The 23,157-nt window shown below is 45.0% G+C and overlaps 1 protein-coding gene and 1 long non-coding RNA gene across 3 annotated transcripts; both read left to right on the plus strand.

The window, feature by feature from the left end:
• Positions 1-23: 23 nt before the first annotated feature.
• On the plus strand, positions 24-22,584 carry LOC123090193 (probable GMP synthase [glutamine-hydrolyzing]). Its single transcript, XM_044511604.1, has 3 exons — positions 24-321; positions 645-931; positions 22,285-22,584. The coding sequence occupies exons 1-3, from the start codon at positions 24-26 to the stop codon at positions 22,582-22,584; spliced, it is 885 nt and encodes a 294-aa protein (XP_044367539.1).
• Positions 3,026-19,545, plus strand: LOC123093107 (uncharacterized). 2 transcript variants are annotated; one of them, XR_006445051.1, is made up of 10 exons: positions 3,026-3,445; positions 12,417-12,528; positions 12,652-14,250; positions 14,331-14,675; positions 14,929-15,019; positions 15,091-15,175; positions 15,950-16,168; positions 16,658-16,769; positions 16,857-16,981; positions 19,337-19,545. It is a non-coding gene; the product is annotated as an uncharacterized lncRNA (long non-coding RNA). The 2 variants fall into 2 exon arrangements; XR_006445052.1 differs by having other exon boundaries at positions 14,331-15,019; positions 16,664-16,981.
• Positions 22,585-23,157: the final 573 nt, after the last annotated feature.

Genomic DNA, 23,157 nt, shown 5'->3' on the forward strand with positions numbered 1-23,157 from the left:
GAACTCCGTGGCCACATAACGGGATGACGTCTCTGCCCTCGCCCCTCGCCCCTCGCCCTGCGAGTAGGAGAGCAGAAGCTAACCACAGGGTAGACCCGTCCTTTCGCGACTCGTTTCAAAAACCTTATCAGCCGCTCGCTCTGCTCCAAACCATTGCAAGTTCATCCCAAAGAATCGTCGCAAGCTCATCTAAAAGAGTCGTTGCAAGCTCGACCGGTTGCCACTTCAGATATGCCGGGCGTCAAGTCGGAGTCTCTGGCGAGCGGCGGCTTGCCGGAGCTCCCGCGCATCTGCACCACTCGCCCTGCGGCCTCCTCCAAGGTAGTACCTAGAGCCAAGGCGTAGAGGCAGAGCAGTACCAAGGCGAAAGCAGGGGAGGATCGGGACTTGTGATGAGTCCGCGTCGTCGGCGACGTGCGGGACCTCACAGGCGCTTGTCGTCCCGGAGCTGGATCACTGCTAACTCTGGTGAGAACTTCGTTTCGTTTCCGTTGTGCCCTAGCGTCCGGAGGAATTAGTCTATGAACTCCATGATAAATTAAAGACTTTATTATCAGTCATCACAAGCATGTGAATCTCCAATTTGGAGCATGCATGGGGCTGCAATACGCATATAACTTTCGATGGTACCGTCACTTCTGTAGAACCCGTCTACGTTGCATTCCATGATGAAGAGTGGGGAGTGCCGGTTCACGATGACCGTAAGCTGTTTGAGCTGCTTACCTTATCACAAGCCTTGGCCGAGCTCTCCTGGCCTGTAATTTTGAGCAAACGGGAGGAGGTCAGGAAGATGATTGATGCTTTCTACAATGCGTCCGTGCCTGACTGCACGAACAAGAAGATAAACCAGTTGTTCAAGTCAAATGGAAGCACGTTGTTGTCAGAGCAAAAGATGCGAGCTATGGTCGCAAACGCCAAGCAAATTCAAAAGGTGAGTTGAATGGTAACATAATTTAATCAGTTTATTTATCATTGATTGAAGATATATACTTGTAAACCACACCCTTCGTTTCAACTTATTTGAAGTCCAAGGTTTGTCCCAAGTTAAACTTCTTTTAGTTTGAACAAATTTGTAGGAAAATGTTTCAATAGTTTGATCATCGTGAACAAGTTTGACCTACGAGAAACCTAAAACTTCCATTAATTTGAAACGAAGGGAGTAGCGTTGAACAAGAAACTTACTTTCCTTTTTTATTCATCCATTCATTCATAATTGATACTGAACAATTTATGTGCTCAAGACCTTAGAGCAACTCTAGCAGATGCTCCATATCCACTTCCTCCAAAAACGTTTTGGAGTGCACTCCATAATGTTATAGAGGTTGTTGAGGTAACGTGCAAAGTCCGATGCTGCAAAATTGTAGCCTCCAAATTTCTTCCACTTCACAGGACCCACTTGTTAGTGGGACACTTCTTTTTTCCTTTTTCTCAAAGGAGGGAGGCTCTCATTGCTGGTTGAATTCCACAATGCGGTGGCCACAAGGCCACCTCCCCTCGGACTGCGCCGCCAATGGAGCTACGACAGTGTTGGGGATACCATTGTTGGGGAATGTAGTAATTCAAAAAAAATCCTACGATCACGCAAGATCTATCTAGGAGATGCATAGCAACGAGACGGAAGAGTGTGTCCACGTACCCTCGTAGACCGAAAGCGGAAGCGTTTAGTAACGCGGTTGATGTAGTCGAACGTCTTCACGATCCAACCGATCCAAGTACCGAACGTACGGCACCTTCGTGTTCAGCACGATGACGTCCCTCGTGCTCTTGATCCAGTTGAGGACGAGGGAGAGTTCCGTCAGCACGACGGTGTGGCGACAGTGATGATGAAGTTACCGGCGCAGGGCTTCGCCTAAGCACTACGACGATATGACCGAGGTGTTAAACTGTGAAGGGGGCACCACACACGGCTAAGAGATTGTCGGTTGTGCCTTTGGGGTGCCCCCCTGCCCCCGTATATAAAGGAGGGAGGGAGGAGGCAGCCGGCCTAGAGGGGCGCACCAAAGGAGGGAGTCCTACTAGGACTCCCAGTCCTAGTAGGAGTCCCCCTTCCTTTTCGGAGTAGGAGAAGGGGGAAGGGGAAGAGAGAGGGAGAAGGAAAGGGGGGGCTCCCTTAGTCCAACTCGATTTGGCTAGGGGGGCGCGCGCCACCTCCTGGCCGCAGGCCTCCTCTTCCCACTATGGCCCATGAAGGCCCAATACTCTCCCGGGGGGTTCTGGTAACCTCTCGGTACTACGGAAAATACCCGAATCACTCTGGAACCATTCCGGTGTCCGAATATAACCTTCCAATATATCAGTCTTTGTTGTTTCGACCCTTTCGAGACTCCTCGTCATGTCCGTGACCTCATCCGGGACTCCGAACAAACTTCGGTCATCAAATCACATAACTCATAATACAAATCGTCATCGAACATTAAGCGTGCGAACCCTACGGGTTCGAGAACTATGTAGACATGATCGAGACACATCTTCGATCAATAACCAATAGCGGAACCTGGGTACTCATATTGGTTCCTACATATTCTACGAAGATCTTTATTGGTCAAACCGCACAACAACATACGTTGTTCCCTTTGTCATCGGTATGTTACTTGCCCGAGATTCGCTCGTCAGTATCATCATACCTAGTTTAATCTCGTTACCGGCAAGTCTCTTTACTCGTTCCATAATGTTTAATCCCGTAACTAACTCATTAGTCACATTGCTTGCAAGGCTTATAGTGATGAGCATTACCGAGAGGGCCCAAAGATACCTCTCCGAAACACAGAGTGACAAATCCTAATCTTGATTTATGCCAACCCAACAAACACCTTCGGAGACACCTGTAGAGCATCTCTACTCCTAATGTCTCAGTTGGTAGGTCGCGTTCCGGGTTTTATTTTCGTCCCACCTCACCCGGTCTTTTTTGGTACTTCTTTGGTACTTCCTCCCACCTCACCTGGTCTATTTTCGTCCTCACCGTTACCTCGTCCGTATCAGCGAACCACCCGCTGGTTCGAGCATCGATTGCCTACTCCCACAACGCCGAACGAGGAAAAAACCACTAGAAAATTAAATCTACGAAGTTTAACCCACGAAAAAAACCAGGGATGGGGAATCGATCGAGCGATTCCCCCTGATGTTCGCCCCCGCCGCACTCGAATCAGCCGCCGCCCTCGCCCTCGCAGCCGCCGCCGATCCCCTTCCCCATCTCCCTCCCTCAAACGCCGCCGCCCATCGTTGACGTCCTACACAAGTCGGGCCACGCCCGCAGCGAGCGTCGCACCAACGTCTCCATCAACAAGACGCGGCGTCTCCATGAGTGTGCGGGGCTAGGGTTTCGGGTGCGGCGTCGCCCTGGTCGCCGGTGCGACTCTTCTCAGTCTTTTACCGCGGCTCCGCCTCCTGGATGGCGCTCCTGTGGGCATGGGTGCGCGCGCGCGTCGGCTTCCTCCTCTCTATCATGGTGAGTTCATCCCCTCCTTCTTCCTCCTCTCTGCTCTGCATTTGATTGGGGTGTCGTATTGTTGGGGAACATTGCAGAAAATTAAAAATTTTCCTATGGTTTTACCAAGATCCATCTATGAGTTCATCTAAGCAACGAGTCAAGGGAGTGAGTTTGCATCTACATACCACTTGTAGATCGAGTGCGGAAGCGTTCAAGGGGATGGTGATGATGGAGTCATACTCGCGGTGATTCAGATCACCGATGACCAAGTGCTGAACGGACAGCACCTCCGCGTTCAACACACGTACGGTACGGGCGACGTCTCCTCCGTCTTGATCCAGCAAGGAGGAAGGAGAGGTTGAGGAAGACAGCTCCAACGGCAGCACGACGGCGTGGTGTTGTTGGTGCAGCAGTACTCCGACAGGGCTTCGCCAAGCACGTACGAAGGAGGAGAGGTGTTGGGGAGGGGAGGGGCTGCGCCTTGGCTTGTGTATGCAGCCCTCCCCTCACCCCTCTATTTATAGGGGAAGGGGCAAGGGGGGCCGGCCCCTCTAGATGGGATCTAGAGGGGGGGCGGCCAGGGAGGGGGGACTTGCCTCCCAAGCAAAGGGGGGCGCCCCCTCTAGGGTTCCCCCCCCCCCAACCCTAGGCGCATGGGCCCAAGGGGGGGCGCCCAGCCCTCCCGGGGCTGGATCCTACCCCACGCAGCCCATGTGGCCCCCCGGGAGGGGTGGCCCCTCCCGGTGGACCCCCGAAACCCTTCCGGTGGCCCCGGTACAATACTGATATGCCCCCGAAACTTTCCGGTGTCCGTTTGACAATTTCCCATATATAAATCTTTACCTCCGGACCCTTCCGGAACTCCTCATGACGTCCGGGATCTCATCCGGGACTCCGAACAACATTTGGTTTTCACATACAAGTCTTCCTAATAACCCTAGCGTCACTGAACCTTAAGTGTGTAGACCCTACGGGTTCGGGAGACACGCAGACATGACCGAGACGGCTCTCGGGTCATTAACCAACAGCAGGATCTGGATACCCATGTTGGCTCCCACATGCTCCTCGATGATGTCATCAGATGAACCACGATGTCGAGGATTCAAGCAACCCCGTATACTATTCCCTTTGTCAATCGGTACGTTACATGCCCGAGACTCGATCGTCGATATCCCAATACCTCATTTAGTCTCGTTACCGGCAAGTCACTTTACTCGTACCGTAATGCATGATCCCGTGACCAAGCACTTGGTCACTTTGAGCTCATTATGATGATGCATTACCGAGTGGGCCCAGAGATACCTCTCCGTCGTACAGAGTGACAAATCCCAGTCTCGATCCGTGTCAACCCAACAGACACTTTCGGAGATACCTGTAGTGTACCTTTATAGTCACCCAGTTACGTTGTGACATTTGGTACACCCAAAGCACTCCTATGGTATCCGGGAGTTACACGATCTCATGGTCTAAGGAAGAGATACTTGACATTGAAAAAACTCTAGCAAAACGAACTACACGATCTTGTGCTATGCTTAGGATTGGGTCTTGTCCATCACATCATTCTCCTAATGATGTGATCCCGTTGTCAATGACATCCAATGTCCATAGTCAGAAAACCATGACTATCTGTTGACCAACGAGCTAGTCAACTAGAGGCTCACCAGGGACGTATTGTGGTCTATGTATTCACACATGTATTACGATTTCCGGATAATACAATTATAGCATGTATAAAAGACAATTATCATGAACAAGGAAATATAATAATAATGCTTTTATTATTGCCTCTAGGGCATATTTCCAACAGTCTCCCACTTGCACTAGAGTCAATAATCTAGTTACATTGTGATGAATCGAACACCCATAGAGTTCTGGTGTTGATCATGTTTTGCTCGCGAGAGAGGTTTAGTCAACGGATCTGCGACATTCAGATCCGTATGTACTTTGCAAATATCTATGTCTCCATCTTGAACATTTTCACGGATGGAGTTGAAACGACGCTTGATGTGCCTGGTCTTCTTGTGAAACCTGGGCTCCTTGGCAAGGGCAATAGCTCCAGTGTTGTCACAGAAGAGTTTGATCGGCCCCGACGCATTGGGTATGACTCCTAGGTCGGTGATGAACTCCTTCACCCAAATAGCTTCATGCGCTGCCTCCGAGGCTGCCATGTACTACGCTTCACATGTAGATCCCGCCACGACGCTCTGCTTACAGCTGCACCAGCTTACTGCTCCACCATTCAACATATACACGTATCCGGTTTGTGACTTAGAGTCATCCAGATCTGTGTCGAAGCTAGCGTCGACGTAACCCTTTACGGCGAGCTCTTCGTCACCTCCATAAACGAGAAACGTGTCCTTTGTCCTTTTCAGGTACTTCAGGATATTCTTGACCGCTGTCCAGTGTTCCTTGCCGGGATTACTTTGGTATCTTCCTACCAAACTTACGGCAAGGTTTACATCAGGTCTAGTACACAGCATGGCATACATAATAGATCCTATGGCTGAAGCATAGGGGATGACACTCATCTCTTCTTTATCTTTTGCCGTGGTCGGGCATTGAGCTGAGCTCAATCTCACACCTTGCAATACAGGCAAGAACCCCTTCTTAGACTGATCCATTTTGAACTTCTTCAAAATCTTATCAATGTATGTGCTTTATGAAAGACCTATGAGGCGTCTCGATCTATCTCTATAGATCTTGATGCCTAATATATAAGCAGCTTCTCCAAGACCCTTCATTGAAAAACACTTATTCAAGTAGGCCTTAATGTTGTCCAAGAATTCTATATCATTTCCCATCAAGAGTATGTCATCTACATATAATATGAGAAATGCTACAGAGCTCCCACTCACTTTCTTGTAAACGCAGGCTTCTCCGTAAGTCTGCACAAACCCAAACGCTTTGATCATCTCATCAAAGCGAATGTTCCAACTCCGAGATGCTTGCACCAGCCCATAACTGGATCGCTGGAGCTTGCATACTTTGTTAGCATTCTTAGGATCGACAAAACCCTCCGACTGCATCATATACAGTTCTTCCTTAAGATGCCCATTAAGGAATGCCGTTTTGACGTCCATCTGCCATATCTCATAATCATAGTATGCGGCAATTGCTAACATGATTCGGACGGACTTAAGCTTCGCTACGGGAGAGAAAGTCTCATCGTAGTCAATCCCTTGAACTTGCCGATAACCCTTAGCGACAAGTCGAGCTTTATAGATGGTGACATTACCATCCGCGTCCGTCTTCTTCTTAAAGATCCATTTGTTTTCTATCGCTCGCCGATCATCGGGCAAGTCAGTCAAAGTCCATACTTTGTTTTCATACATGGATTCTATCTCGGATTTCATGGCTTCAAGCCATTTGTTGGAATCTGGGCCCGCCATCGCTTCTTCATAGTTCGAAGGTTCACCGTTGTCTAACAACATGATTTCCAGGACAGGGTTGCCGTACCACTCTGGTGCGGAACGTGTCCTTGTGGACCTACGAAGTTCAGTAGCAACTTGATCAGAAGTACCTTGATCATCATCATTAATTTCCTCTCCAGTTGGAGTAGGCATCACAGGAACATTTTCCTGAGCTGCACTACTATCCTGTTCAAGAGGTAGTACTTCATCGAGTTCTACTTTCCTCCCACTTACTTCTTTCGAGAGAAACTCTTTTTCTAGAAAGGATCCGTTCTTGGCAACAAAGATCTTGCCCTTGGATCTTAAGTAGAAGGTATACCCAATGGTTTCCTTAGGGTATCCTATGAAGCCCTATTTTTTTCGACTTGGGTTCGAGCTTTTCAGGTTGAAGTTTCTTGACATAAGCATCGCATCCCCAAACTTTTAGAAACGACAGCTTAGGTTTCTTCCCAAACCATAATTCATACGGTGTCGTCTCAACGGATTTAGACGGTGCCCTATTTAAAGTGAATGTAGCTGTCTCTAGAGCGTATCCCCAAAATGATAGCGGTAAATCGGTAAGAGACATCATAGATCGCACCATATCTAATAGAGTGCGATTACAATGTTCGGACACATCGTTACGCTGAGGTGTTCCGGGCGGCATGAGTTGTGAAACGATTCCACATTTTCTTAAGTGTGTACCAAAATCGTGACTTAAATATTCTCCTCCATGATCCGATCGTAAGAACTTTATCTTTCGGTCACGTTGATTCTCTACTTCATTATGAAATTCCTTGAACTTTTCAAAGGTCTCAGACTTGTGTTTCATCAAGTAGACATACCCATATCTACTCAAGTCATCAGTGAGAGTGAGAACATAACGATATCCTCCGCGAGCCTCAACGCTCATTGGACCGCACACATCGGTATGTATGATTTCCAACAAGTTGGTTGCTCGCTCCATTGTTCCGGAGAACGGAGCCTTGGTCATCTTGCCCATGAGGCATGGTTCGCATGTGTCAAACGATTCATAATCAAGAGACTCTAAAAGTCCATCAGCATGGAGCTTCTTCATGCGCTTGACACCAATGTGACCAAGGCGGCAGTGCCACAAATATGTGGGACTATCATTATCAACTTTACATCTTTTGGTATTCACACTATGAATATGTGTAGTATTACGTTCGAGATTCATTAAGAATAAACCATTGACCATCGGGGCATGACCATAAAACATATCTCTCATATAAATAGAACAACCATTATTCTCGGATTTAAATGAGTAGCCATCTCGCATCAAACGAGATCCAGATACAATGTTCATGCTCAAACTTGGCACTAAATAACAATTATTGAGGTTTAAAACTAATCCCGTAGGTAAATGTAGAGGTAGCGTGCCGACGGCGATCACATCGACCTTGGAACCATTCCCGACGCGCATCGTCACCTCGTCCTTCGCCAGTCTCCTCTTATTCCGCAGCTCCTGCTGTGAGTTACAAATGTGAGCAACGGCACCGGTATCAAATACCCAGGAGTTACTACGAGTACTGGTAAGGTACACATCAATTACATGTATATCAAATATACCTTTAGTGTTGCCGGCCTTCTTGTCTGCTAAGTATTTGGGGCAGTTCCGCTTCCAGTGACCCTTCCCCTTGCAATAAAAGCACTCAGTTTCAGGCTTGGGTCCATGCTTTGACTTCTTCCCGGCAACTGGCTTACCGGGCGCGGCACCATCTTTGCCGTCCTTCTTGAAGTTCTTCTTACCCTTGCCCTTCTTGAACTTAGTGGTCTTATTGACCATCAACACTTGATGTTCTTTCTTGATTTCAACCTCTGCCGACTTCAGCATTGAAAATACTTCAGGAATGGTCTTCACCATCCCCTGCATATTGTAGTTCATCACGAAGCTCTTGTAGCTTGGTGGGAGCGACTGAAGGATTCTGTCAATGACCGCCTCATCCGGGAGGTTAATGTCCAGCTGGGACAGGCGGTTGTGCAACCCAGACATTTTGAGTATGTGCTCACTGACAGAACTATTTTCCTCCATCTTACAACTATAGAACTTGTCGGAGACTTCATATCTCTCGACCCGGGCATGAGCTTGGAAAACTAGTTTCAGCTCCTCGAACATCTCATATGCTCCGTGTTGCTCAAAACGCTTTTGGAGCCCCGGTTCTAAGCTGTAAAGCATGCCGCACTGAACGAGGGAGTAATCATCAGCACGAGACTGCCAAGCATTCATAATGTCTTGGTTCTCTGGGACGGGAGCGTCACCTAGCGGTCCTTCTAGGACATATTGTTTCCTGGCAGCTATGAGGATGATCCTCAGGTTCCGGACCCAGTCCGTATAGTTGCTGCCATCATCTTTCAGCTTGGTTTTCTCTAGGAACGCGTTGAAGTTCATGTTGACATGAGCGTTGGCCATTTGATCTACAAGACATATTATGCAAAAGTTTTAGACTAAGTTCATGATAATTAAGTTCATCTAATCAAATTATTTAATGAACTCCCACTCAGATTTGACATCCCTCTAGTCATCTAAGTGTTACACGATCCGAGTCGACTAGGCCGTGTCCGATCATCACGTGAGACGGACTAGTCATCATCGGTGAACATCTCCATGTTGATCGTATCTTCCATACGACTCATGTTCGACCTTTCGGTCTCTGTGTTCCGAGGCCATGTCTGTACATGCTAGGCTCGTCAAGTTAACCCTAAGTGTTCTGCATGTGTAAATCTGTCTTACACCCGTTGTATGTGAACGTAAGGATCTATCACACCCGATCATCACGTGGTGCTTCGAAACGACGAACTTTAGCAACGGTGCACAGTTAGGGGGAACACTTTCTTGAAATTATTATAAGGGATCATCTTATTTACTACCGTCGTTCTAAGTAAACAAGATGCATAAAACATAATAAACATCACATGCAATTATATAAAGTAGTGACATGATATGGCCAATATCATATAGCTCCTTTGATCTTCATCTTCGGGGCTCCATGATCATCTTGTCACCGGCATGACACCATGATCTCCATCATCATGATCTCCATCATCGTGTCTTCATGAAGTTGTCACGCCAACGACTACTTCTACTTCTATGGCTAACGCGTTTAGCAATAAAGTAAAGTAATTTACATGGCGTTCTTCAATGACACGCAGGTCATACAAAAAATAAAGACAACTCCTATGGCTCCTGCCGGTTGTCATACTCATCGACATGCAAGTCGTGATTCCTATTACAAGAACATGATCTCATACATCACAATATATCATTCATCATTCATCACAACTTCTGGCCATATCACATCACATGACAATTGCTGCAAAAACAAGTTAGACGTCCTCTAATTGTTGTTGCATCTTTTACGTGGCTGCAATTGGGTTCTAGCAAGAACGTTTTCTTACCTACGAATAACCACAACGTGATTTTGTCAACTTCTATTTACCCTTCATAAGGACCCTTTTCATCGAATCCGCTCCAACTAAAGTGGGAGAGACAGACACCCGCCAGCCACCTTATGCAACTAGTGCATGTTAGTCGGTGGAACCGGTCTCACGTAAGCGTACGTGTAAGGTTGGTCCGGGCCGCTTCATCCCACAATACCGCTGAAGCAAGATAAGACTAGTAGCGGCAAGCAAGTTGACAAGATCTACGCCCACAACAAAATTGTGTTCTACTCGTGCAATAGAGAACTACGCATAGACCTAGCTCATGATGCCACTGTTGGGGAACGTTGCAGAAAATTAAAAATTTTCCTACGGTTTCACCAAGATCCATCTATGAGTTCATCTAAGCAACGAGTCAAGGGAGTGAGTTTGCATCTACATACCACTTGTAGATCGCGTGCGGAAGCGTTCAAGGGGATGGTGATGATGGAGTCGTACTCGCCGTGATTCAGGATCACCGATGACCAAGTGCTGAACGGACAGCACCTCCGCGTTCAACACACGTACGGTACGGACGACGTCTCCTCCGTCTTGATCCAGCAAGGAGGAAGGAGAGGTTGAGGAAGACAGCTCCAACGGCAGCACGACGGCGTGGTGTTGTTGGTGCAGCAGTACTCCGACAGGGCTTCGCCAAGCACGTACGGAGGAGGAGAGGTGTTGGGGAGGGGAGGGGCTGCGCCTTGGCTTGTGTATGCAGCCCTCCCCTCACCCCTCTATTTATAGGGGAAGGGGCAAGGGGGGCCGGCCCCTCTAGATGGGATCTAGAGGGGGGGCGGCGGCCAGGGAGGGGGGACTTGCCCCCCAAGCAAAGGAGGGCGCCCCCTCTAGGGTTCCCCCCCCCAACCCTAGGCGCATGGGCCCAAGGGGGGGGGCAGTCCTCCCGGGGCTGGATCCTGCCCCACGCAGCCCATGTGGCCCCCCGGGAGGGGTGGCCCCTCCCGGTGGACCCCCGGAACCCTTCCGGTGGCCCCGGTACAATACCGATATGCCCCCGAAACTTTCCGGTGTCCGTTTGACAATTTCCCATATATAAATCTTTACCTCCGGACCCTTCCGAAACTCCTCGTGACGTCCGGGATCTCATCCGGGACTCCGAACAACATTCGGTTTTCACATACAAGTCTTCCTAATAACCTTAGCGTCATCGAACCTTAAGTGTGTAGACCCTACAGGTTCGGGAGACACGCAGACATGACCGAGACGGCTCTCAGGTCAATAACCAACGGCGGGATCTGGATACCCATGTTGGCTCCCACATGCTCCTCGATGATGTCATCGGATGAACCACGATGTCGAGGATTCAAGCAACCCCGTATACTATTCCCTTTGTCAATCGGTACGTTACATGCCCGAGACTCGATCGTCGGTATCCCAATACCTCGTTTAGTCTCGTTACCGGCAAGTCACTTTACTCGTACCGTAATGCATGATCCCGTGACCAAGCACTTGGTCACTTTGAGCTCATTATGATGATGCATTACCGAGTGGGCCCAGAGATACCTCTCCGTCATACGGAGTGACAAATCCCAGTCTCGATCCGTGTCAATCCAACAGACACTTTCAGAGATACCTGTAGTGTACCTTTATAGTCACCCAGTTACCTTGTGACGTTTGGTACACCCAGAGCACTCCTACGGTATCCGGGAGTTACACGATCTCATGGTCTAAGGAAGAGATACTTGACATTGAAAAAACTCTAGCAAAACGAACTACACGATCTTGTGCTATGCTTAGGATTGGGTCTTGTCCATCACATCATTCTCCTAATGATGTGATCCCGTTGTCAATGACATCCAATGTCCATAGTCAGGAAACCATGACTATCTGTTGACCAACGAGCTAGTCAACTAGAGGCTCACCAGGGACGTATTGTGATCTATGTATTCACACATATATTACGATTTCCGGATAATACAATTATAACATGAATAAAAGACAATTATCATGAACAAGGAAATATAATAATAATGCTTTTATTATTGCCTGTAGGGCATATTTCCAACACGTATGTAGTATACGTGCTGGTTGGCAAACGTCCAGTGCTGTTTGGTTTGGATACACACATGCATCTAGGCTATTGTCTTCTCTCTCTACGCGGAGTGCAAGGTGATTGATTCATGATTACTTCCAATCTGTTGCAGCATATTCGTGTGGCCTCGACCAAAATGTCGGTGTTGTGCTCTTGTAGAACAGCATTAAGAGGATGTGATATCAGCTAGCTTAATTTTTTCCAAACTCCTGCAATGAAAGGATGTAAGTCGCCTTCGGAACGATTGAAACACACATGAGCCTGTAATATCGAAGCAATTTTTCTTCCTGTAGATGGTTATCGATGTGCAGATTTTAGTAAGCTTATGCTATCGATCTTCTGGTCAGGTGGTCCTGTCAAAATCAGATACTAATGGCAGTTTTGCGAGTGCATGCATGTTCTTGTCATTTCAACTAATCTGGCTGGCCATGTCTCCATAGAAAGGTTCAAGCTTCTCAGCCATACAATAGGTGTCAGACACCCAGACTTTATGAGCATGTGATTTGTTCAGGCAAGCAACGACAGGCACAGCTGAAACACATCCTACAAATTTTGCTTCTCTCAATTGCTCGTTTCTCCTGCGCCGCTCAGAGCATCCCGATGGACAGTGGTGTTCATGGCGAATCGATGGGGCTTGCCTTCCTCTACACAATTGAGCGCAGGTTCCTGATCATAATACAAACTTTTGAAAACATTATATTTCCTGCTTGCACTTTACTTGAAGCATAATTATACTACGTATATTTAGCGGATACTATTGTTTGAGTAATAAAAATTTGGAAGCTCAAATTATATACTTGCTTTAGATTGTTGCCTTAAAAAACAATATATCTTTTTTCACTAAAATGCAGGGTTCATTTTTCATTCAGGAATAAGGATAGTACAGGGTGTATCTGAAAAATACGGTAGTGAATGGTATGCCGGCAACAGCTCGCAAGGACCAAAGCAACTCTAATCTGGTTCGCTCGGTCTTTGAATCAGCTGGTTAAAAACCAAGAGGTCATTTGGGGTTTGTAGTAGTGTTATTTACTAGAGGCTACTTCCCTTAGTATTGTCGATGTCTACTTGACCTTTCATGGGAATCGGATGTAACCATCCCGCAACCTGCGACCGTTCTAGCAACTGGCAATTATTCTGTAGCAAAGCACATCAGTTTGTTCTATTATGTTAATCGGAAAGTCTGTACATATGAGTTCAGACTGAGACTGAGAGAGTGATATAGATTTGCTCGAGTTTACGAAATATATTATGTTGTTACTTGCATCTTTCTTGGATTTTTTCCCTTGCATTTCTTCTTCTTTTCCCTACCATCTGTTTTATAGAAGTTTCTACATCAAATTAAGCAAGTACATTATCCGTTCTTGTCCAAGTTTATCTTATTCCTTTCATCGGAAGTCTGTACAAATGAGTTTGGACGAAGAGAGTGACATAAATTTGCTTGATATTTTGAATTATTTTCTGCTTTTGGGTTTGCATGCTATACTGCTTGATTAATGATTATTGAGGAAAATTAGTGGCAAACGTTGGTTGAGAAAGCTCCTGCATTTACTGTAATGCACGGTAGTTTATTGCAATATGATCTGCACGGTAGAAAGCACTCATATTTGATTTGATTCTGTTCTGTGCTTGCCAATAGTAATAACTTGAAATATGCTTTTATCATGATTATAAAGTTTATTGATGATGCTTTGTTTCAGGATATGTGGAGAGGCTATTTGCAATGTGTTCAAGGCAGATAGTAGATTATATGGTTAAGCATCTCACTTATATTGGTAATTTTTATTTGTTTTATTTAAATTAAAATGGTTTATGTATTCTGCTCTATAGGTGAATTTGCTCCAATAATTCTGCAACCCTCGAGGAGGTGACATTTCCATCAAATGATTTTACAGTTCGTTTGGTGTCAACAATGGGTGGCAGTAAACTGCATTGCTACTAAGTGCGGAGTAAGGACTAAAGCATTTGTCTTATTATACACACATTACATATATCAAAATGACCATGAAGGATATAGTTGTTTCCTCAGCTTCTGTCTGCCAAGGACGTGGTGGATCCAAAGAAGTTTCTGGTGCAGAGTTAGCTTTGGAAGGAACTTCTTCTGCTCATTGTTTACATGCTGGTGGTACTCTTGGTGTTTTGCCAACTGGAAAGAAGATAGTTAGCATGGGCATTATTCATTCATCAATGCCAAAACACAAAAGGCTTAGACAACAAAAAAGAATGCCCGTTTTTCAGTGGTCTATTGAAGAAAAATCAAAGGGGGCAAAAGATAATACTCCCTCCATTCCGATTTACTCGTCGTGGTTTTAGTTTAAATTTGAACTAAAACCACGACGAGTAAATCGGAACGGACGGAGTAGTATTTCTAAAGGTATTTTTCTGGAGATCCGACATTATCCATTTCTTATATATTTTTCCTGAAAATAAGTAAATATATTAATTAGAAGTATCAGGTATAGAACTATTCTAAAGTGATTTTTAGTATCACTAGCACCACCAACAATTGGCATGTGGGCTTGTTTTCCTTTGTAAGACGATGATGACAAAGTTATCCCCGGGTCTGAGTGCCTCAAGTGTGCATACAATGGCTTACATATTAACTGAATATTGGGTTTGATCTTCAGAGAATTCTCAATGCGTAGAGCAGTCCTCTCCATATTAACACATAAAGCCCCATTCCCTCCCAACACTGGCCGGTGGCGGAGCTTGGCAACGGTTAGATTCTTTTATGCTGCCTCTTCATTTCCTGATAAATGAAATTGAAATCTAATTCTATGATGTGGTAGGTGGTGATGTGGAGGCGATGACCATCATGGAAGAGGGAAATATGCTGCTAGATACTGATGTTGATTGCAACGACTCCATGACATTGTAAGTTGGTTAATGGAACAATTTTGAGCTTACATATATTATGATGACATCTTTCTTGGAACTCGCAGTGGTAGAGAATCTGTTGTTTGCATAGGCAAAAAATTATAGAGGCCAACATTGGCCATAATATCCCCTTTCGCTTTGAGAACTGATGATGCATAACAAGAGGCAAATATTTGTAGGCTCGAAACCATGACCTTGGTCCTCTCTGCAGCCTCAGTATTCAAATTTAGATTTTCTTTGTAATAAGTCGGTATTTTGCCACCTTATAGATGGCCTACCATTAAGTATCATATGCTCCAAAGCTATATTTTGTTGTCGCATCGCTGCTTTAGTATTCTTCGCTTGCATAGCTAGATCAACAGTGCAACTTACACCAGGGGCAATCCATGTGAGATGACACCATTGCTAATACATCTCCCAACGAGTTCACCTTTTCCCTCTCATATGGAAGCAGCATACACCATGGACAATCTATGTGCTGTCCCAGTAGGAAGTACTGAGCCCCCAACTAAAATCGCCGAACATTCAGTCCGAATCATAAACGGTGGACCCTTTCCTGGATTCATAAATTTGGTCAGGTCGAGAGCGCAAGATTTCGACTTTAGTTCTTGGAGATGATGAAAGAATCTCAGTGCCTTTTAATTATTTACATCTCAGTGCCCAACCCGATTATTATCAGACTGTAAACTGTGTCTTTGAGTTGCGTGTAGGTTATTTGAATGTATTGAATTTCTACAGTAATATTAAGATCCAAATTACCAATTTTTGTAGGTAACGAGGGGATACCGCAATGGACAAGGCAGAAATCTTGTTCAGAGGGACAATGCCCACGGGTGACTGCGGTGTGAGCTGGTGTTGTCCCGTCGTGGCAATAGGGACGCAGAGGCAAGGCGGAGGCCAGAGATGGCATGGAGAAAAATTATGACGAGCAAAGCAGTGACATTGTACAGTAACACGGTCATGTGTGTGGCCTCTGCGCAGCAGCGACAGGTAGCCATCGGAGCAAGGACAACGACGCACACACATGTTTATGATGCTGCTCGAGGCCACAGGGCCAACCAGGATTTGTTATTCCTTCAAAGTGATATGAAAACGAAGATTCTACTTGTATAACTAAAGTTTGATCTTCAGTCCTACTCCCTCCGTCTGGAATTAGTTGATGCTCAAATGGATGTATCTAGATGTATTTCAATGCTAGGTACATCCATTTGAGCGCTAATTCCGGACGGAGGAAGTACACAACACATCCTTTTTAGCGGAATAAAAGGCCACAACTTCACCACATATGAGTGTAACTAAATCTCATGTTTCATGCTCTAACTTTTGTACTAAATTATGTTAAGATGACTAAATTCTTTTTGGTCGTATTATATCCCTCTATAACATCTTCAGTTATCAAACATGCCAGCGTTCACGTGAATGCTGGTAAAATATTCCTGTCCATTTTGGTTCAACATCAATTAATGTGTTTTTTGTTAGATACAGGCAGTGGCGGGTGGCGGAATAGCAAGGCATCCGGTCAGATGACATGGGTCGATGGGGAGTTGGTGGCTCTCGACTACAACAAAGATCATCGAGGCAATCTATATTGGTTGGTCAATTACTAACAACCTAACACAACATGTTTCGAATTGCATTTTTTATGACTAAAAGTAGCAGTTGCTGCTGTTGTATTAAGATATCAACGAGAATCCAGAATAGGCTCTTAAGGGAGCAAGGCTGTTTGGCGCCTGGAGGAGCGTCCGGGTTCAAGGATCTGGCCCCCGCCATCGAGACGTATGGGGTCGTCGCCGAGTACATCTGGTACGTACACATGAACCTCCCTCCACTCCAATGCCGCTGCTGTTTGTTTCGTCTGTCACTATGTTCCTAGAGACCACAACAGTAGCTTCAGGATAGGGGGCCAAACCTGCATCTTTTTATGATTTCTTTTTATTAGATTAGCACGGGAACGAGCAGTGCAGTGAGGATTTGGCCCCTTAAAGACTTGGTAGGTGATAAGTGACGTCCATATTCTGTAAACGTCTTGGTCCCGGTTCCAACTCATTGAATACATCTTTTTAATATGTGAATAAGTTCACTTTCGGTCTGTTTGCTAACTTGCTAATTGCCTTCTTACACCCCATGGCGGATCTGTGTATGAAAGTGTGATTGGCTATAAACATGAAAAAATTACCAAAACAAATAGTAGACCGTACTTCATGTGTGCATTGAGATGAAGTGTAAGGATCACGTGATATATATCATTTCATATATCATGTCAGCAAAAACATGCTGTGGTGGTCGCCATCGGCTGATGGCGTACATTCCTTGGCACTGGGATACCGTAGAGGGGGAGGGCGACGTCGTGGAGGGAAGGGGAGACGACGCTGGAATGTCGTGGCATGCTTTGATGCCAGCAACGTCAGTTTGGAGAGAAGCTGGGGGTAGATATGAGTGTGAGCATTGCTATGAAATGCGATATGATGGTGAGCGTTGTGCCATGCAATGAGAGAGTGAATTGCTTTTTCAAAAATAAAAAGAAAAGGAGTGACATTTTTTTTGGGAAAGTATTTGATTGCGATCAGAGAAATGTCACATACTTTTATATAGTTGAAAATATCAGATACCCTAACAAGTCATGTTTATAATGGACCAGACCAAAAAATCATTGAGTTTTAACAATCATAAGAGATGCATACAAATAATGCTTCTTAATATATTTGTTACACATGATAATACAAAAGGTGTGTTTATATATATTCTTAATATATTTATTTATTTTCATATGAGAGAGATAAAGATGGATTATGTCAACGTTTGAAAAAAAAAACCACCAAACAAGGGTGTAGGGACGATGCTATTGAAAGAGGTAAAAAATTCATCGAGTTTTGTACAACAAAAGGCCCGTGGCAACGCACGGGCATTCTACTATATAGGCCCGTGGCAACGCACGGGCATTCTACTATATAGATTGTATATGAGTTTTTTTTCTTATTTTAATATATGTTTATATGTTCACCTTTATATATCAAAGACAAAAACTGGTAGCTTATGATTGTGCTTTGAAAATGCTGATCGGCAAAGTCATTGACGTAACTATGATGGGCTGGCCTAAAAGCATGATTTCACAGAATTGGAAGAAATGCATACAAATAATTGTTCTTTTTTTAGAGATGTTGCACATGCATACAAATGATTGTATTAATTTATTCTATAGCAACGGATCCACTGTGGTAGTAGTAGTGGAGGCGGATATAGTGTTGTAAAAATGTTCGGCAATACCGATTGATTTGTATGAGGATCTGCAAGGACACGACACATGTTGAACCATTGAAATATTTAAGTCCACTAGATAAAAGGATGGACACATGAGCTCGGGACCTGGTTGTGGGCGCTGAACTCGGAGAAGGTGCGGCGTTGTGGTGAACAGGTTGTGTCGTTGTGGTGGTCACCCTCGGCTATGATTGCGTGCAACCCTTGGCAGTGGGAATTGGCCTGGGATGCCGTCGAGGGGAGAGGAGGGGCGGGCGACTCCGTGCAGGCTAAATGATGTGCCGTTGAGGGGAGGACAGTGAGAGGCCGTTGTGGGCAGAACAGTCCGGGGGGAAGGAGATGTGAGTGCGAGCGATATGTCGTGCTATTAGAGAATAAGAGGGCATATTGATTTTTTTTAGATAAAAATAGGAGTGGCTGCTTGTTTTTGTAGCGAAAAGCGATTGCTTGCTACAAAAGGCATGTCTCATTTTTTTATATAGTTAAAAATATCACAAACCCTAACGAGTCATTTCTGGAGAATAATTATCAACAAATAAATTACAGGAAGCACTCATGTTATTAAAATTTTGATGTGACTCACTCTACTAAAAAGCACAATGCGACTCACTGTGACTAAAAATGGTCACCTGCTTATATGAATATAGATTGTATATGAGTTTTTTTATTATTTTAATATATGTTTATATGTTCACCTTTATATATCAGAGATAAAAACTGGTAGCTTCTAATTATGCTTTGAAAATGCTGATTGGCAAAGTCATTGGCATAACTATGATGGGCTGGCCTAAAAACATGATTTTACAGAATTGGAAGAAATGCATACAAATAATTGTTCTTTTTTGAGAGATGTTGCACATGACAATATAAAAGGTGTATTTCTATATATGTTTAATTTTGCAGGTTATGAGAGAGATGGATATGAATTATGTTGACGTTCAAAAAGAAACCATCGACAAGGGACAATATTGATGAAAGGGGCAAAAAATTAACAAAATTTTAAGTATATATGTGCAATCAGAAAAAAATTATTTAAAAGGCCTGTAGCAACTCATGCAAGGTGCTCTCACGGGTGTAGGTTTGTCCATCGCCATTTGACTTTATAACCGTGCAAGACAGTTGATAGCAGATCGCTTATGGTAGGACCTAGCTATTACCAATGATTTATACTATCAAATGCAGTGGCAGTGAATGGTGTTCCTTTATCATGGTTGAAGGTTGCATGTCTTCTGCTAGGTTCATTGATACTTCTCGGTATGTACTTGAATGTTTCTTACCTAATTTTTTAGTGGCTACTATTCTTAGTGGACAGAGATAAGGTTTACATGATAATTGTTGTCGAGTCACTCAAATACATGCATGTTCGTCTGCTCTGACGGCTACAAGGAGCAAGAGATAGTGGGATGAAGGATGAGTGGGGGAAGGGCGAGACGGAGCTATATAGAGAGGGGAAGAGTGGAGAGATAAGGTTTACGTGATAATTTGATAATTATTGTCGAGTCATTCAAATACATGCATTGTAGCCCGTAGCAACGCGCGGGCATTCTGCTAGTCTTTATAATCACCCAGTTACGTTGTGACGTTTGATAGCACACAAGGTGTTCCTCCGGTATTCGGGAGTTGCATAATCTCATGGTCTGAGGAACATGTATAAGTCATGAAGAAAGCAGTAGCAATGAAACTGTAACGATCATAATGCTAAGTTAACGGATGGGTCTTGTCCATCACATCATTCTCCTAATGATGTGATCTCGTTCATCAAATGACAACACATGTCTATGGTTAGGAAACATAACCATCTTTGATTAACGAGCTAGTCAAGTAGAGGCATACTAGGGACACTATGTATTGTCTATGTATTCACACATGTACTAAGTTTCCGGTTAATACAATTCTAGCATGAATAATAAACATTTATCATGATATAAGGAATACAAATAACAACTTTATTATTGTCTTTAGGGCATATTTCCTTCAACCATGAGGGAGCGCGTGGACGGTGGTACGAGATCACGACGACGTAATATCAGGGTCACGGCGTGGGTGGTGGTGACAGTCAAGGCGTGGAGTGGGAGTACTGGAGGAGGGAGGAAGTGATGGTGTGCATGGCGTGGGCAGCGGTGACGGTCAAGGCGTGGAGGGGGGTGGGAGGAGGGAGGCGGTGATGGTATGCATTGCATCGGGGCAGGTGGCAAGGAGAAGTGTTGTCAGGGCCGAGGTGGAGACTAAGAGCATTGGCATGGAGGTGGCCGTCGACACCGGCGAGGTCTGTGAGTGCAATGCCTAGGCCGCTGACATGGACACCATGGCTCCACAGCTGCTGGTTGCAGGGAATCGTTGGCGGAGGAGGTAGTAGTTGATGTGGGGAGGAGGTGTCTCGCCGACCGTGGGAAGGAGGTGCCAGGAATCGAATCGGGATGGGCAGGGCAGACACGGTGGCACGGAGAGGATGTGCGGGGTGCCGGTGGGTGTGGCGCTAGAGGACGGTGCCGCCATGGTTGGGGCGATGTGGGGAAGAGGATGCAAGGGGCATCAGTGGTCGGGGAGGATTTGAGGGCGGTGGCGGTTATCTTGGGATTCAAGCGGCACCGGCGGCTCGATTCCGATAGGATTCACGCACCGGTGCTCGATTCTGAGCGAGGTGATTGAGGGGAACGACCCTTTTGTCCCAGCAAGGAAATTACCGAGTGCACACCAAATTTCCTCTCACTGTCTCCAAATATGGGGCTTGGGACTGCACATATTGAGCTCCCTCCAAAAAACTTGGTGATGGAGGTAGGTTTGGAGAATCTGCTAGAGTGCCTTTTTTTTACCTCTGTAGCCGTATTGACGGTTATTATTTGGTGCTTTTTGTGAATCTGCTAGAGAAGCTATTAGAAAATAAGGATGACACTTCTTCCACTCAGTGCATATAATGGGAGGGCGAAATGTTAACCTATCTATAAATAATTGAGAAAATATGTCTTATTATCTCAATTTGTTACGTCGGAAGCAAGCAATAAAACATTGTAGTAGATGAGCTTCTTTCAAAGTAAAATGGAACCATTTCCCACCCACTTGATGAAATCCCAACAAGACCTTGCATCTTTTAATGTCTTGAGAAACTTCAACAAGTTTCCGCCTGGTTTTTGGCGTTTCTTTCTTTCCTATGCTTTCTTTGTCGATTTTACCAAGCATTTTCTCTTTTCTTTCTTCTGGTCATTTTAAATTTTTTTTATTTATGAACTTTTTTTATAATTCGTGAACACTTTGTGAAATTCATGAAATTTTTTACAATTTATGAAATTTAAAAATCATAAACGTGTTTCGAATTGAAGAATTTTTAAAATAAATCATCAACACTTTTGACATTTCAAACAAATTTTAAAATTATGAATTTTTTAATTCGTGAGTCACTTCTAAATTCAAAAACTGTTAAAAATGTGAATATTTTAAAATTTCGATTTTTGAACTAATTTAGAAATAAAAATAAAAACCTGATAGGCATTTTTTTCCGGAGCCAAGCTATGCTGGTTTACTCGAATAGTTTTTCTTTTCCTAAAGAAGTGACAAGGCGAGTGAGCGAATGAGTGCTAAATGGGCGGGCCTGGGGTGCGATGTAGCGACATTTTGCCGCTTAAGGCGCTAGATAGGAGGTCCCGAAAAATGTCTCATATGAGAGTGTGAGTGTGACTCCAAAAATAAAAATCGGAGTGTGAGTAACTCAGAACAACAACACTGCTGCTGATCCATTCTTCCTGCATCATACTACTACTACTACTTTGCAACCTGTCGAATACAATGTACCCTTGGATTCCCCGACTAGGAGTAGCACTAACAATACCCATGGTATCGCCGATGTCTATCTGCAGGTAGTCCGTGAATTCGGGTCGTTCAGCAACTACTGCTGGAGCTTCGTGAACCACAGGCCCATCACAAACGGCTTCCGCTACGCTCGCCAGGTGCCCACCAAGACGCCCAAATCTGAGGCTATGAGCAAGGACCTGATGTGCCGAGGGTTCCGGTGCGTCGGCCCCACGACGGTCTACTCGTTCATGCAGGTCGCCGGGATCGTCAACGACCATCTGCTGTGCTGCTTCAGGTTTGATCAGGTTGGCGGCCAGCCAAAGGCTGCCGTGGAGAATGGTTCACGATCAGCGAGGTGTAGTTAGCCTATGACTCTTGCCTTGTATTGTACTGTATCTGATAGGTGTGCTCATGTTGTATTTGGCCTTCGTCGGATATGACAGTTAGTTTTGCAGTGCTTGTTTGTGTGGTGTGACTGGTGTCTGGTGACTTGTAGCGTGCATTGTGGATTGTACAAATTGTGGAACTGTGTGCATGGTCGATCAAGGTGTGGTTTGCTTTCTTCATTTCATGTAACGCATCTGTATTCGGGAGTGTAAAATTGGTTCGCCACCATGTATATAGACTGCAGTGAGCGGTGTGGTGGGTTTTTTTGTTTTTTTTTTTTTGAATTTTTGCATCTATGTACAACAGTACAAACAATGCTATATAATTTGTATCGGCCGGCAAATGTCCAATTTCAAGGTTGTACTTTTGTCTGCAGAATATAGCGTGTGCGTTTGTTATTGGTTTAGACAACACACGGAGTGTTGTGTTGGGTCGACATGGCAACGAACAATTCGTCAGCCCTTATGTCACACACTTGCCTTGTATGGCAAAATCACAAGATAAAGTTTGTTCCCTAGAGAAGTGAGCCCCTAAACAAACAAGCTAACCGT

The sequence above is a fragment of the Triticum aestivum genome, chromosome 4B (genome assembly GCF_018294505.1).
Source record: "Triticum aestivum cultivar Chinese Spring chromosome 4B, IWGSC CS RefSeq v2.1, whole genome shotgun sequence".
Lineage (NCBI taxonomy): Eukaryota > Viridiplantae > Streptophyta > Magnoliopsida > Poales > Poaceae > Triticum > Triticum aestivum.